This window comes from Cetorhinus maximus, chromosome 10, assembly GCF_964194155.1.
Source record: "Cetorhinus maximus chromosome 10, sCetMax3.hap1.1, whole genome shotgun sequence".
In the NCBI taxonomy this organism is placed as follows: domain Eukaryota; kingdom Metazoa; phylum Chordata; class Chondrichthyes; order Lamniformes; family Cetorhinidae; genus Cetorhinus; species Cetorhinus maximus.
In genome coordinates this window covers 24,200,019-24,217,337 of record NC_135888.1, presented here as the reverse complement: position 1 = coordinate 24,217,337, position 17,319 = coordinate 24,200,019, and the positions used below count along the sequence as shown (strand labels likewise).

Sequence of the window (17,319 nt, the reverse complement as noted above, 5' to 3'; positions counted from 1 at the left end):
GGAAAGAGTTAACAGGCTGGAACTCATTTCATTAGGAAAAAGAAGGCTGATGGTAGATTTAATAGAGGTCTTTAAAATTAAAATTATGAAGAGTTTAGACAGGGTAGAGGTAAAGATGATTTCACTTTCAGGGAAGTCAAAACTAGGAACCATGAATGCAAGAAAAAAGAAGACTTGCATTAATATAGCACCTGTCACAACCACCGGATGTCCCAAAGTACATTACAGCCAATGAAATACTTTGTGAAGGACATTTACTGTTGTAATGTAAGAAAGATAGTCACCAGTGGATAGAGTGGTGAGTGTAGAGCAGAAACACCAACATGGACAAGTTGGGTTGAATTGCCTACTTCTGCTTTGTAAAATTAGAAGTCCTGGGCATGTCAGACTCTCGTGTCATGCCCCTCTTGTCGAATAGCCAGCTGCCACCGTGCCTGGACACGTACTGCCTTAAGTCTTGCCTCCCTGAGGATGGCATTGTCTGCCTCAGGACAGGAGGAAAGGAGAAGCTTCTGCTTCCAAGCGATTACATCACAGCGTTATGCTGAGGCTACTTAACATGCCAGGTACCCCAGCAAGTGTCAGACCCTTCAGGAGAGTGGCTAGGGAACGGGAAATAGACCATGTGTACAGGGGTTAAAGAAAGAATCCACATTTATGGTGCGCCTTTCATGAACTCGGGACATTCTGCACAGTAATATTTACAGATTGACCAGTTACTCTCTTGTTCTCTTCATGTCCAGGTTTGCCAACAGCCTGCCCATTAATGACCCTCTGCAGACGGTATACCAACTGATGTCCGGTCGCATGCCAGCTTCAGCAACGGTCAGTCCTGCTAATGTTACTGTTATTGAACATTGTGATTAAATCTCCCTCTACACTGTCCCCATCAAACACTCCCAGGACAGGTACAGCACGGGGTTAGATACAGAGTAAAGCTCCCTCTACACTGTCCCCATCAAACACTCCCAGGACAGGTACAGCACGGGGTTACATACAGAGAAATTCAGCTGGGATTTCAGCTTCTGATTATTTAAAAAATTCATTCTAGAGGCATGTGTGTCACTGGCAAAGCCAGCATTTGTTACTCATCCATAGTTGCCCTGAGAAGGTGGAGGTGAACTGCCATCCTGAACTGTTGATAGTAAGTTTGATACAACTGACTGACCACTTGAGAGGTTTATTAAACGTTACCCACATTGCTATGGGACACATATAGTCACATATAGGCCCAGTCCAGGTAAGGGCAACAGGTTTCCTCCCCCAAAGGGTATTTGTGAACCAGTTGGTTTCTTACTGACAGTCAGACAGCTTCATGATCACTTTTGCTGATCCCAGCTCTTTATTTCCAGACTTCTAAAAATCTAAACTTAAATTCTTAAACTGCCTGCATTTGAATCCAAGCTCCCTGGATTTGGCCTCGTAACATAATCACTGTACTATTTTTTCTGTATCAAGTGCCCTCTTTTACAAAATGCACGAGTGGATGCTGGAGAAAGTGGGTGGGTAATGGGTAGAAGGATGTGATGGGCCTTGGCGATGATGTTTCCTGTAGTCAAATAGCTTATCAGCGTAGTTTAACCCAATGCATTAAATACCAGGAACTGGTCTGTGAAACTGTATCAAGTAAAGTTATCAATTTAGTGAAGGACTGGGCTATGAACTGGCTTCAAAGAAAACGCAGTGAGGGCTGCCCCTGCTCCTCAGCTTGCTTTGGATACTAATGTATTGTACCACAGATGGTTGATTAGGGGCACTGTATAAAACCAGGAACCTCAAGAATAAGAGATTACCAGCCTGTTGTGTTTTTTTTATATCAGTGTTGTGGAGATGAGAGGTGGGGTGACTGGCGACCCCACCTTGCCATGGTGCTGTCCAACCTTTCCAATGGACCAGATCTGGACAGGAAAACGATCACAACAATGGGAGACACGCTTGGTAGGTCACAGCTCCACCACTTCCAGACCGTTGGGCATTTTCCTGGCAATTTCCCTCCCTTCCCCTTTCATGAGGCTTGTAATCCACACCCCTGACCCTCCCCCCAAAACTTTGGGTGAAAGAACTTTCTGCTGCTGCCATCATCTAGTGGCAGTGTGAGTTAGGATCAATCTGAGGGGATAAATCAAAGACCTTGCACAGGGCACCACCTGCAAGCTCCCTCCAAGTCACTCATCATCCTGACTTGGAAATATATCGCCGTTCCTTCATTGTCGCGGAGTCAAAATCCTGGAACTCCCTCCCTAACAGCACTGTGGATGTACCTACACCACAGGGACTGCAGTGGTTCAAGAAGGCAGCTCACCACCACCTTCCCAAAGGCAATTCGAAATGGGCAGCAAATGCTGACATAGCCAATGACGCTCACTTCCCATGAAAGAATAAAAATAAATGCTTGTACCATTTCTTGAAACGTTTCCCAGTTTATTTACTGCCATACCTTTTAGTTTATTTACCCAATCAATCTGAGCCAGCTCTCCCCTCAGACCAATGTAATTGGTTTTGTTTAAGATTCTTATTTTGGACTTGAGTATGTTGCACTCAAACTTAATATGGAATTTGGTTGTAATATCACTAATTCCCATAGGATCTTTTACTACAAGAATACTAATTAACTCTGCCTCATTGCACAATACTAAATCTAAAATAGCTTTATTCCTAGTCAGTTCCAGAATATATTTTTCTAGGAAACGGTCACAAAAGCATTCTGCAAACTCATCTTCCAGACCATCTTTGTCAGTTTGATTGATCCAGTCTATATGAAGGTTAAAATCACCCACAACAATTATATTGCCTTTGTTATAAGCTCCAATTATTTCGTGTTTAATGCTCTAACAGTATAACTAATGTTAAGAGCCCTATAAACTCCCTTCCCACAGGTGATTTCTGACCCTTGCTATTCTTAATCTTCACCCATACTGATTCTATTTCCTGATCTTCTGAACCAAGATCCTTTCTCACTACTGTCTTTGTCATCCTTCATTATTAGGGCTACTCCCAGTCTTTTTGAAATGTTGTGTACCCTGGAATATTATTTCACATCCTTTGTCATCTTGTAACCTTGTCTCTGTAATGCAGATTATAGATCGAAGCCTTTTATCTTAATTCGTGTTGCAAGTTCTTCTATCTCGTTGCAATGCTTTGTGACCTCAAATGAAGTTTTATTTAATTTAATTTTGCTTATTCACTGGTGCGCTATTACCATTAAACCGTCCCTTCTTGTCCCACCCTGCTTGTCTTTATCCAAATCATTACACTGCTCTATTGTCTTTGATTTTTCTCTTTAGATTTCTAGATCTTTCCTTCACCAGACCCCTTGCCTTCCATTTAGTTTAAAGTCCCATCCACAGCCTTAGTTATGATTCGCCAGGGCGCTGATCCCAGGAAACACTTCACACAAAGTAGTGGAAATCTAGAACACTCTCCCCGACAAAGCGGTTGAGGCAGGAGATCAATCAAAAATTTCAAAACTGAGCGACAGATTTCTGTTGGATAAAGGTATTAAGGGTTGTGCATATTTGTAGTTGAGGCGCAGATCAGCCACGATCTGATTGAATGGGTGAACAGGCTAGAGGGACTGAATGGTCCCTGTGTTAGAGAGGGCTGAGCGGAAGGTGTGAAGGTGTTGACAGCGGGATTCCTTCCCTTGCAGCTACCAAGGGGCTGCTGGACGCCTCGCACTTCTGTTACCTGATGGCACAGGTTGGATTTGGAGTGTACACCAGAAAGACCACCAAACTCGTTCTGATTGGCTCAAACCACAGGTGAGCACTCGTGGTGTCTTGTGCTTGGTAAGAAAGAAATATCATTCATATAGCACCTTTCACATCCTCGGGACCTCGCAAAGTGCTTTGTAGCCAGTGGAGTACTTTTGAAGTGCAGTCACTGTTGCAGACAAACATGTCAATTTGTGTACAGGAAGATCCCACAGATAGTTATCGAGGCCAAGATGAGATAATCAGTTTTTTTTTTTAGTGATGTTGGTTGAAGGATAAATATTGTCCAGGGCGCTTTCAGAAATCCCCTGCTCCTATTCGAATCATGGAGGTGGGATTTTTTTAATGTCCACCTGTGTTGGGCCCTTAGTTGAATCTCTCAACTGAAAGATAGTACTTCAAAAAGTGCAGTGCTCCCTCAACTCTGCTGAAGTCTCTGGAGTGGGGCTTTGGTGAGGTCGCCACTGACTGAGCCAAACTGTCAGGGACGGAACAGCTGAGCTAAAGAAATCAAAAGCCCAAATTAATGAATATTTTTGTCAGAGGTTAGTCTGCTGGGTATACAATGTGGAGAACAGTCAAAACAATCTGGAGAGACCTGGATCGGCCCCCAACATTCTCTTGCTCAATCACTGTCTGTCCTTGTGAGGACTTGCTCATCCTTTGGCTGTTGCCTGCATACCCTGTATGTAACCTCAGCCTCCTCACACTGCCATCACCGGTCTGCAGAATCCCTTTGCCTGGGGCATTTTTTTTCAAACATGTTGCTCTCTAAACCAGAATAGACACCTGATACAAAGGGTTCAGTGAGCTGTAGATTGGTTAGTCAATACTTTCTTGGAGATGGGGCACTGATTTATTGCTTAACCTGGGGTCCTGGATCTTGGCCCATGGGTTGCCTAGTTGGGAGTAGGAAGTTTACAAAAGGGGAGTCCAGAAGTAGGACCATCAATATCAGATAGTTACCAATAAATCCAATCAGGAATTCAGGAGAAACATTGTTATCCAGAGAGCAGCTAGAACTTTGAACTCACTACCATAAGGAGTGGTTCAAAGGAATATCATGGATGCATTTAAGGGGAAGCTAGATAAAGACTAGTTTGAGATTGATAGATTTTTGTTGGGTAAGGGTATCAAGGCACATGAAGCAAAGGTTAGTAAATGGGTTTTAGGTGCACTTCAGCAAGGATCTAACTGAATGGTGGAACTGGTTCAAGGGACTGAATTGTCTCCTCTGTTCCTGTGTTCCAAACCCAGTCCCGAACATGAGAGTTTGGGATTTCTCGGTCTGGTTATGAGCTGCTTTGGGTTTCTCTCTCTCATTCACTGTCTGGGGGTCTTTGTGAAGCCCAGAACATCATCTATGGAGGTCAGTCTAAACACAGAGAGAACAGCAGTTGGGGGTCACAATTGAGCCAGGATCCTGGGACAGGATGCTTTAAGAAAGACTTGCACTTACACATATCCGCTCACCAGCTTGAGACTCCCAAACTAATTTATAGCTACTTGAATACTCTTTGAGGTGATGTCACAATTGTAGGAAATGCAGCAGCAAATTTGTGCACAGCAAGATCCCGCAAATGGTAATGTGGTAATTATCAGATGTAGATTGAGGGATAAATATTTGCCACATCTTATCCTATCTGAAAGATGGCAACTCTAACAGAGCAGCTTCTCCTCAGGAACGTGCTGGGAGTGCCGGTCTAGATTTTGTCCTCCAGTCTCTGAAGGACGCTGAAAGACCCTTGTTAGAGTGGGCGAAACTCCTCTTCACCTTTCTCCTGTACATACGAAACAAAAGCACTCAACCACACGCATTCAAAGCGATGGGCGGGGGGAAAAAAGATTGTTGATGTATTTTTTTTAAAACGGTGATCTTGTTCTGAATATGGCTCTTCACTGTTTTCAGCTGGTCCTTTCTGAAGTTTGCTTCAAACGGAGCTATCCAGCGCACAGAGGCGTACGAGTACGCACAGGCTTTGGGTAACCAAGTCTGCTTCCTTCCCAACTTTCAGGTACGAGATAAACTTCCATTCAGATTTACTATCTCTTTACCCTTCCTTTTCCCCTGCCCCTCCCTCAGTCTTTCCCCTCTCCTGCTCCCCAGTGATCGGATCTCGTTGTGTTTTGACCAAGTGCCGGCTGTAATGAAGAATTTTGTTCCCCTCTCCCCCGCCCTTCCGTCACAGGTATTTAAGTTTATTTACGCGTGCAGACTGGCTGAGATGGGCTTGGCCGCACAAGCCTTTCACTACTGCGAGGTCATTGCGAGGACTGTTCTCAAGAGCCCAGCCTATTACTCACCAGTGTTCTTGAGCCAACTCGTTCAGGTATGGAGATGACTGTGACAAGTATGTATTGCTATATTTTAATAAAGAATAAAACTGAGAAACTCCCCTAAAAGCCCAGGGCTATCAATATAAGGTCGGCACTAATAAATCCAATCGGAAATTGAGAAGAAACGTTTTTACTCAAAGTGATGAGACTGTGGAGTTCGCTTCCACAAGGAATGGTTGAGGTGAATAGTGTAGATACATTTAAAGTAAACTGGATAAACACATGAGGGAGAAAGGAATAGAAGTATATGTTGATGGAGTGAGATGAAGAGGGGTGGGAGGAGGCTGATGTGAAGCAGAAACATCTGCATTGACTAGTTGGCCGAATAGCGTGTTTCTTGTGCTGTGAACTCAGTGTAATTCTAAAAGCTTGACTGGTGCAGCACACAGTGTGGTACTGAACCAGGCGACCACAGGTACAGTGTGTGGAGTCTTGTCGATATTGGCTGACAGATGGGGCTGTGCTCCACTTCAACTGGAGTGTTCCTGGCTAGTGAGGGGAAGAAAGACCATCCTGGCTTTCTGCTCCGTCTGACAGGCAGGTGCAGGGCTGAGAATAGACATCATTTTGAGCTGGGTGCTGTCTAATCTGGTGTCATGGGCATCATTTGTTCAGGATGGGTTTCGATCTCTCTACTGTCTGTCTCTCTCTCTCTCTCTCTCTCAAACTTGTCCCAACAATATTGCCAGGAGCTGGGAGTGACGTCACTGCGATTGTGATGTCGAACTGTGGTGGGATCTGAATTTTACATTGAACTTGCTCTGCTGTGTCTGATTGTGTGGTGCCAGAGCTACTGTGATCAGTTGGGATGGGTAGGAAGGGTCAGGCACCTCGCTTTGAGCTGAGACACGTGCTGTGCAGATAGATATGAATGAGATGGTGCCCTGTGTTCCAGAACACTGAGATGCCCTGTGACAAAGATCATATGCAAGGGCTACCTCATCTGATGACTCTGTTTGGTAAGTACAGGCAATGACAAATGCCTGTAACTCAGGAGTGGTGGCAGTTTAATTAGTCCCCCTCTCAGACTGTGCTGAGTCAGCTGATGGGAGTCGAGCAGGAACGGTTGCACATGTGCACTTGGCCCCACCGTGGCCACCAACACATGCGCCACTGTTCCTGACACCTTTCCAGCCGGCAGCAGGAGTATCAGTGAAGTTTTAAAATCTTGTTTGATAAGTTATAATGCCTGCAAATGAAGACCAGGATAGCAAATGACAGAATAAGAGGGGAAAATGCCAATGAGAAGGCAGTGGCAGTGCCAGCAACAATAACAATGAATGTTTCAGCTACAACATTTCATAATGGAGCAAACCATATATGCTAAAGAACTGTGCCTAAACTACCGTATCCAAAAGTTTCTTGCTTAGTCAGACTGGCAGGGGGCAAAATTTTGATAAGTTTTGGGCAGTGAGCTGAGTTGTCATCCAAGTTGAAAAGGCTTTATGGAGCAAGTTCCTGTACAACCTGGCTAGTTTATTGGGCAATTAATCCCAGGGTTGTGATTTCGAACCCCACATTGGGTAACTGCTGCATCACTAATTGTTTCTGCGCATGTGCAAGAAGTACTCCTCCCAGTGTTGAGGCACAAACAATGCAAACTAGTGGGATTAGGGAGCAGGCGAACAATCAGGTTAATCCCTGGCCCCTACTGGAAAGTATGTGGATACCAGGTAAGGACATGAGCAGGCTCGGCCTCCCCTCCCCCCCCACCCCCAGGTCATAAAGCCTAACAATGGCTTGGCTCACACATTGAAGAATGATTGCTCAGGCCTCTGGTGTTGGTGGAGCTGCCCACAGCAAGAGTTTGCACCTGCAGAGCAGATTGGAAGAGTTCAAGTGCGAGACTGTGTGCTCTAAGGAAGGTCGCTATTTCAGCTGAAAGTCTTTATACCATTAATGTCATTAATACATTAAGGTTCTGTCATGGTTCCGATGCTGGACTAGCAACTCAGCTGTGAGTTCACATCCTGCTGGGCCAGTTTGTGAAACTCCATTCAATGAATCTGGTAACTTGTTGGCTGGCACCAGAAAAGAAAGCTGCCATAACACTTGACCTGGGCTGCTGATCTCCAACTCTGGGCATCACGCTTTAGGAAGGTTGTCAAGGTCTTGGAGAAAGTGCAGAAGAGATTTACGAGAACAGTACCAGGGATGAGAAAATTCAGTTCTCTGGAGAAGCTGAGATTGTTCTCCTTAGAGCAGAGATGGTTAAGACGAGATGTAATAGGTGTTCAAATTATGAGGGGTTTTGATAGAGTAAATGAGGAGAAACTGTTTCCACTGGAAGGAGGTTCTGTAGCCAGGGGACGCAGATTTAAAGTAATCGGCAAAACAATCAGTGAGAAGATCAGGATTTTTTATGCAGCGAGTTGTTGTGATCTGGAAGGTGCTGCCTGAAAGGGCAGTGGAAGCAGATTCAATAGGAACTTTCAAAAGGGAATTGCATAAATGCTTGAAAAGGAAACGTAGCTTGTTCCCAAAAGCAAATCAGGAGCAGTTGCTTTGCAGGGACGGTATCTGAGTCTCAGTTTCTGAATGTTTTCCTTCTGTCTCTCCCCTCATCTGCCTGACCAGATTTCCTCCCAGCTGCGATTCTTCGACCCTCAGTTGAAGGAGCGATCGGAAGAGGAGTTGCATGTGGAGCCAGATTGGATTAAACACCTCCAACAGACGGAAAGCCAATTGAAGGTGAGACTGCACCCTCCACCCCGTGCCCCATCACAGTCAGCTCTAGGGAGGACCCCATACACTCTCCCTGCCTTGCACTACCTGCTCAGTCTCTTCTCTTTCCTTTTTATTTCCTCTCCAGGACGGTGCATTTGCTTGTAGGTCAGGTAGAGCCACGCCCCAGCCATTCTGCTCCAGCACCCCCAGTTCGGAATACGACCAGGTCAGCCAATCAGATGGGCTTGCAACAGGCCCTCAGGAGGAGGCCTCGGGAGTGGACAATCCGCTGATGACATCCTTCGTGCCAGATGCAGGATTGCCGGGAATGCCCGGAGTGCAACTCATGCCACCAGGTATCTGAAGTATATTATGTTCTGGATGCTTTCCCCACCCTTCACCCTCTGCCATCTTAGGTAAAATTACATCAAGTTTACAGCACAGAAACAAGCCATTTACCCTATCAGATCCACGCTAGCATTTATGCTCCACGTGAGCCTCCTCTCACCCTAACCCATCTCATTCTATCAGCATATCCTTCTATTCCTTTCGCTGTCATATTTATTACTCATTCATGGGATGTAGGCATTGCTGCTAGGCCAGCATTTATTGCGCATCCCTAATTGCCCTTGAGAAGATGGTGGTGAGCTGCCTTCTTGAACTGCTGCAGTCCATGTGGTATAGGTACACCCACAGTGCTTTTAGGGAGGGAGTTCCAGGATTTTGATCCAGCGACAGTGAAGGAACGACGATATATTTCCAAGTCAGGATGGTGAGTGGCTTGGAGGGGACCTTCCATGTGGTAGTGTTCCCATCTATCTGCTGCCCTTGTCCTTCTAGATAGTAGCGGTTATAGGTTTGGAAGATGCTGTCGAAGGAGTCTTGGTGAATTCCTGCAGTGCATCTTGTAGATGGTACACACTGCTGCCACTGTCCGCCGGTGGTAGAGGGAGTGAATGTTTGTGGATGTGGTGCCAATCAAACGGGCTGCTTTGTCTGGATGGTGTCAAGCTTCTTGAGAGTTGTGGGAGCTGCACTCATCCAGACAAATGGAGAGTATCCCATCACACTTCTGACCAGTGCCTTGTAGGTGTTGGACAGGCTTTGGGGAGTCAGGAGGTGAGTTACTCGCTGCAATATTCCTAGCTCTTGCAGCCACAGTATTTATCTATTTAACTAGTCCAGTTCAGTTTCTGGTCAATGTTAATCCCAGAATGTTGATAGTGGGGGTTTCAGCGATGGTAATGCTATTGAATGTTAAGGGGTGATGGTTAGATTGTCTCTTGTTGGAGATGGTTATTGCCTGGCACTTAAGTGGCAAGTAAAATTCATGCCACACATCACCTCAAGCCTGGATGTTGTTCAGGTCTTGCTGCATTTGGACATGGGCTCCACCTTGTCGAGACCGTTCAGGATTTTATATACTTCAATCAAGTTACCCCTTGCTCTTCTAAACTCCAGTGGAAACAAGCTAAGTCTTTCCTACCTTTCCTCATAAGATAACCCGCTCATTCCAGGTATCAATCTAGTAAATCTCCTCTGAACTGCCTCCAATGCATTTACATCCTTAAATATGGAGACCAAAACTGCACACAGTATTCTGGATGTGGTCTTACCAATGCCCCGTATAACAGATGCATAACTTCCTGACTTTTATGTTCAATTTCTCTTGTAATAAAGGATAGCATTCTATTAGCCTTCTTAATTACTTGCTGTACCTGTATACTAACTTTTTGTGACTCATGCACGAGTACACCTAGATGCCTCTGGAGCTTGAAATTCTGCAGCCGTTCTCCATTTAAAACTCTGCTTTTTTATTCTTCCTGCCCAGGTGAACAACTTCACATTTTCCCACATTATATTCCATCTGCTGGATTTTTGCCCACTCACTCAACCTTTCTATATCTGTCTGCAGCCTCCTTATGTCCTCTTCACAACATATTTTCCTATCTATCTTTGTGTCATCTGCAAATTTTGCTACCATGTCTTTGCTCCCCTCATCTAAGTCATTGATATAAAATTATAAAAAGCTGAGACTCCAGCACAGACCCCTGCAGGACTCCACTCGCCACATGCTGCCAATCAGAAAATACATACTCTGTTTTCTGCCAGCCAGCCAATCTTCTATCCATGCTAATATGTCACCCCCAACACCACGAGCTTTTATTTTCTGCAGTAACCTTTAATGTGGCACCTTATCAAATACCTTCTGGAAATCCAAGTACAGCACATCTACAGGCTCCCCTTTATCCACAGCGTGTGTTACTCCTTCAAAGATTCCAATAATTGATTAAACATGATTTCCCTTTCACAAAACCATGCTGACTCTTCCCAATTACCTTGAGCTGTAACCTCAATGATCGATTCTAATGCTTCCACTTGACAGACGTCAAACTAACTGGCCTATAGTTTTCTGTTTTCTGCCTCCCTTCCATCTTGAATAGAGGGTTTATATTTGTTGCTTTCCAGTCTGATGGAACCTTTCCAGAATCTAATGAATTTTAGAAAGTTAACACTAACACAGTTACTACCTCATTAGCCACCTCTTTTAAGACCCTAGAATGAAGTCCATCTGGACCCAGACTTGTCAGCCCGCAGCTCCATCAGTTTGCTCAGTGCCGCTTTCCTAGTGATTGTAATTTGAACAAGTTCCCCTCTCTCTTCCACCTCCTGATTTACAGCTATTATTGGAAATTTTTTGTATCTCCATAGTGAAGGCACAAGCAAAATAATATTTGTTCATTTCCTCTGCCAGTTCCTTATTGTCTATTATTAATTCTCCATTGTCACTCGTTAGAGGACCATCACTCACTTTACTTTTTTCCTTTTTAAATACCTGTAGATACCTTGCTATCAGCTTTTACATTCCTCACTAGCTTCCTCTCATGGACTAATTTTTTTCTCCTGATTAACCTTTTAGTCATTCTCTGCCGTTCTTTATATTCTGACCAATCATCTGACCTGCCACTCATCTTTGTGTAGTTATATGCATTTTCCTCAAGTTTGATGCTTTCCTTAACTTCTTTAGTTAACCATGGATGGTGGGTCCTCCCCTTTTTCTTTATAATATTAATATATTTATCCTGAGTATTCTCAACTATCCCCTTAAATGCCTGTCACTGCTTCTCTATTGATCTATCCTCTAGACTAATATCCCAGTTCACTTCAGCTAGCTCAGCTTTCATGTCCACATAGTTGTCCTTATTTCAGTTTAAAATGCTAGTCTTAGATCCATTCTTCTCCCTTGAAAACTGGATGTAAAATTCAACCATATTGTGGTCGCTGTCACTCTTGAGGTCATTAATTAATCCTGTCACACTACACAATACCAAGTCTAATATAACCTGCCCTCTGGTTGGTTCTAGAATGTGCTGCTCTAAGAAACTATCTGGAAAGCATTCTATGAACTCCTCATCAAGGCTACTACCACCAGTCTGATATTTTTCCAATTTATATGTAGATTAAAATCACCCATAATTATTGCTGTCTCTTTATCACAAGCACCCAGTGTTATTTCTTGTATACAAAAACAGAAAATGCTGGAAACACTCAGGCCCACCAGCATCCGTGGAGAGAGAAACAGAGCCAACACCTCAAGTCCGCACGACCCTTCTTCAGACCCTTCTCTGCGGATGCTGCTGGACCTGCTGAGTTTTTCCAGCATTTTCTTTTTTTTTCAGATTTCCAGCATCCGCAGTATTTTGCTTTTTTCTTCCTGTATACTTTGTCCTATATTGTGGTTACTGTTTGGGTTGCCTGTAGACCCCTCCCACTAGTGACATCTTTCCCCTACTATTCCTCATTTCCATCTAAATCAATTCTATAACCTGATGGTCTGAATCAAGGTCATCTCTAACTATTGCACCAATGCCATCCTTGATTAACAGTGCTACCCCTCCACCTTTACCTAGCTTCCTATTCTTCGTGAACGTCATATACCACTCAATATTCAGGACGCAATCCTTATCATCCTGCTGCCATGTCTTCGTAATGGCTATCAGATCATATTTATTCACTTCAATGTGCGCTATCGATTCATTTACTTTATGAATGCTGTGCACATTCAGATACAGTGCCTTTAATTTTGTCTTTTTGTTAACTTTGTAACATGTCATGACATGGCAGATGATGTGTGCCAGGCGGACCAAATCCATGAGGGAAATTTGAGTGCGCTATCGCAACGGTTTTGCAATTTGTATTTATTTCGAAATGCGTGCACTGAATTCAGAAGTAATAAGTCCACCAAGACTTCTAGAGATTTAAAAAAATTAAATTAGAATATTTATTAACAAAATGAAAGATTCTAAGCACATAAGACTACAAATTACTTACTATTATAATAACTCCTAAAATTCCTAATTAACCTGACTCCCAGCTACACCCCCTTTAAGGCAACGGTCCAAAAATAGATTTTAGATTTTAAACCGATCCAACAAATTAACACAAACCTTGGACAGTGGAATTCCAAATGAGTTTTCTCCATGTTCAGTTTTGATACACAGCAGACTTCTGCATAGATACTGGAGGCTTCATTAGGTTATTTCGCACACTTCTGTTAGATCTCACAATGCCTTTTCTTGGCACACAGCCTCATTCTCCTTTATATATGTTTCTCTCTTAATATGTAAATTCTATTGTTTCGTAAGTCTTTGAAACTGTATCTCCCTCATAACAAAAACTTTCACGTTGTCAATATGTGTGTGTGTATATATATATATATATATATATATATATACATATGTATACACACACACACTTCCCTAGTTATCCGGCTTGCTAGAACACTGGTGCCAGCACGGTTCAGGTGTAGACCATCCCAACGGTACAGCCCCCATTTTCCCCACTACTGATGTGCCAGGCCCCACAAACCAGAACCCACTTCTTCGAAACCAGTCTTTGAGCCATGCATTCACTTCCCTAATCTTATTTGCCCTATGCAATTCGTACGTGGCTCAGTAATAATCCAGAGATTATTACCTTTTTGAGGTTCTGCTTCTTAATTTGGTGCCTAGCTCCTCATACTGACTATGCAGAACCTCCTTCCTTGTCCTGCTTATGTCGCTGGTACCTACATGGACCACAACAACTGGGTCGTCATCCTCCCACTAAGTTCCTGTCCAGCCTGAGCAAATGTCCCAAACTCTGGCACTGGCAGGGAACTCAGCCGTCTGGACTCTCGCTCTTTGCTGCAGAGAACAGTGTCAATCCTCCTCACTACACTGTCCCCTATTACCGTTACATTCCTTTTTGCTCCCCTCACTTGAATGGCTTCCCCTCTCCCCCACTGACACTCCTGCACTCTTGCTCTCTGGGCCCCCTTACCTGCCTCAGCTGCAGTTGCACCCTCCTGTTCCTGACCACCTTTCAAATCAGAAGACCCTATCCTAAGAGGTGTGAACATCTGCTGGTACAAAGTATCCAGGTAACTTTCCCCTCCCTGATATGTTGCAGTATCTACAGTTCAGTCTCCAGCTCAGTGACTCTGAGCTGAAACTCCTCAAGCCACAGACACTATAGATGTGTTTACCCTGGATTACACTGGTATCCAGGAGCTCCCACATGCTGCAGCCGTGACACATCACTTTCCCTGCCATCCTTATGTGTTTTAATTGAATAAAATAATTAAATAATTATATGCTTTATGTATCCTATTAATCTTACCACACATTCCTGTACTATTTTAAACCTTAGGAATAGAATTGACCTTAATCACCTCACCAGATACTCACCAAACAGCTATCTAGCTTCCCCTGTAGTAGAGCAAGAACTAGTTCCTACAGGATAAAAAATGTTAGAGAAAGCAAAGGAGACTTTCTGGGGAAGAAAATTCCACAGACTAAACCCTCAGAGGAAAAAAATTCTCTTCCTCTCAGTTAGAGTTACAAGCCTAATATGACTCCTCTTCAGCACTGAAGCTCCAAGAAGAGCCATACTGGACCCTAAGCATTAACTCTTTCTCCGTAGATGTTGCCAGACCTGCTGAGTTTTTCCAGCACTTTGTTTTTATTTCAGATTTCCAGCACCTGCAGTATTTTGCTTCCATTCAGGATGATGTCAGGAAGCACTTCTTCACAGAAAGGGCAATGAAAATCTATAACTCTTTCCCCACCACCCCCTCCCCACCAAAAGAAAATCAGTTGATGCTGGGGGCTCAATTAGAAATTTCAAAACCTAAGATCAATGGATTTTTGTTGGGTAAGGGGATTAATGGTTATGGAACCAAGACAGATGAATAGAATCACACAGAATCACAGTGCAGAAGAGGCCCTTCGGCCCATCAAGTCTGCACCGACACATGAGAAACACCTGACCTACCTACCTAATCCCATTTACCAGCACTTGGCCCATAGCCTTGAATGTTATGATGTGCCAAGTGCTCATCCAGGTACTTTTTAAAGGATGTGAGTTAAGATACTGAATGGCAAAACAGGCTCATGGGGGCTGAATGCTGAATGCCTTGTCCTGTGTAAAGGCACAAGGGGGTTGAATGGCCTCCTGTTCCTGCATAACGGGCCCAAGGGGGGCTGAGTGAGCTCCCACTGTTCCTTTGTTCCTTCCTATTTCCTGTGCATGTGTTTGTTTCCTTACAGCTCCTCCTCACACCGTATTGGATGGCAGGCCGATGGCAGCCCCTCCCCTGCAGATGATGATGGATGGCGGCGTTCCCATGTACTCACCCAGCCAAACCTCGCCTGGCTTCCCAGGGCAGTCTCCGAACTCTGCCTTCAAACAGCCTTGTGATCCAGCTAAAGGCCCCCTGAGCATGGGACCACTGGGGCCTCCTCTGGCGCCCCCTGCAGAGGCTCTGCAGACTGTGTTGGAGCAGCAGATGCCGGAGAACATAGGTTTGTACACAGGTGGCAGCAGCTGTGACTAGGATGCCGGGTACAAAGAGTGTTTCAAACGTTCCTGGCGTGAAACTCTGAAGTGTCTCTCGGGAATTAATTCTTGTGCCTGACTCTCTAACCAAGTTCTCCAGACTTGTGCTACTTTCCAAAGCCAGACTTCCATTTCTATAGCACCTTTCACCAGCTCAGGATGCCCCAAAGTGCTTCACAGCCAATGAGGTACTTTTTGAAGCATAGTCACTGTTGTAATGTAGGAAATGCAGCAGCCAATTTCCAGAAAACATGATCTTATCAGCAGCACTGTGATAATGACCAGATCATTTGATATTGGTTGAGGGGTAGATATTGGCCAAGACACTGGGGAGGACACCCTGCTGCTTTTTAAGTAGTGTCACGGGGCAGTGCGATTGATGGAGACAATGCTATGGAGACAAAGCAAGGTAGTGGGGTTCATTTTGGGATTGATATATAGAGTTATGGAGAGTGGGAGTAGTTTGGGGTTGTTGTAGGGTTATAGGCTATGGGATTAATTTTGGGATTGATACGGGGTATGGGGCTGTGGAATTAATTTTGGGATTGATATGGGGATATGGGCTGTGGAATTAATTTTGGGATTGATACAGGGGTATGGGCTGTGGAATTAATTTTGGGATTGATACAAGGATATGGGCTGTGGAATTAAGGATTGATACAGGTGTATGGGCTGTGGAATTAATTTTGGGATTGATATGGGGATATGGGCTGTGGAATTAATTTTGGGATTGATACAGGGGTATGGGCTGTGGAATTAATTTTGGGATTGATACAAGGATATGGGCTGTGGAATTAAGGATTGATACAGGGGTATGGGCTGTGGAATTAATTTTGGGATTGATACAGGGGTATGGGCTGTGGAATTAATTTTGGGATTGATACAAGGATATGGGCTGTGGAATTAAGGATTGATACAGGGGTATGGGCTGTGGAATTAATTTTGGGATTGATACAGGGATCTGGGCTGTGGAATTAATTTTGGGATTGATACAGGGGTATGGGCTGTGGAATTAATTTTGGGATTGATACAGGGGTATGGGCTGTGGAATTAAGGATTGATACAGGGGTATGGGCTGTGGGATTAGTTTGGATTCATTTAGCGCCAATACAGACATGATAGGTCAACTGCCCTCTTGCAGTGTAAGCTTCCATTCTTTATTTAAGAAAAGAATTCGGTGAGAGGGCAAAAACCGTTTTTGCCTTCCTGTGTAGTAATTTTCTTCCTTTCCCCGATTCTCCAGAATGCAATTCCGTCAACCATCAGATGTCGCCTAAAAGACACAGCTTTGGGGAAAGTGGACAGCAGGATTTCTACGATCACATGGCCAAAATGGTAATGTTGCCTGGATTCATCTCCAAATGATCTTAGGTTTAAAATCTGTTGGGAAGTATGTCAGTTCCTTTCTGCACTCAGTCTAGTGTGCATTGCTTTGTTAAATCCTCCTCTGGTCCTTAGTGTGGAAGACTTTCTGCGTGGACCTCGGCTGGGCAATACTAAATTGGTGCACTGAGGCTAGGATCCCTGGGAGATCCCTCTGTTAAAGACCCCACGAGCACCTGCTGATAGACTGAAGTCCACAGTGAGTGTGGACCTCTCATACTCCATCCCCTCCAGTAGGGGGCAGGGGATGTTGATGTTGCACCCCCTTTGGCCACAGTTTGTGTAGTTGGACTCCGTGTGAGAGGTTGCCCAAGGACTAAAGGAAAATGTCAGAGGGTTA

The 17,319-nt window shown here is 44.3% G+C and overlaps 1 protein-coding gene across 3 annotated transcripts in view; it reads left to right on the top strand.

Moving 5' to 3' along the window:
* Positions 1-17,319, top strand: part of sec16a (SEC16 homolog A, endoplasmic reticulum export factor) — a 56,914-nt gene that overhangs the window by 22,137 nt on the left and 17,458 nt on the right. For all 3 annotated transcript variants that reach the window (XM_078550200.1, XM_078550198.1, XM_078550201.1), the window contains exons 12-20: positions 744-825; positions 1,821-1,938; positions 3,650-3,761; positions 5,623-5,728; positions 5,903-6,043; positions 8,628-8,741; positions 8,863-9,073; positions 15,308-15,562; positions 16,840-16,931. In XM_078550200.1, coding sequence (XP_078406326.1) covers positions 744-825; positions 1,821-1,938; positions 3,650-3,761; positions 5,623-5,728; positions 5,903-6,043; positions 8,628-8,741; positions 8,863-9,073; positions 15,308-15,562; positions 16,840-16,931 — 1,231 coding nt within the window. The remainder of the gene's footprint in view (positions 1-743; positions 826-1,820; positions 1,939-3,649; positions 3,762-5,622; positions 5,729-5,902; positions 6,044-8,627; positions 8,742-8,862; positions 9,074-15,307; positions 15,563-16,839; positions 16,932-17,319) is intronic.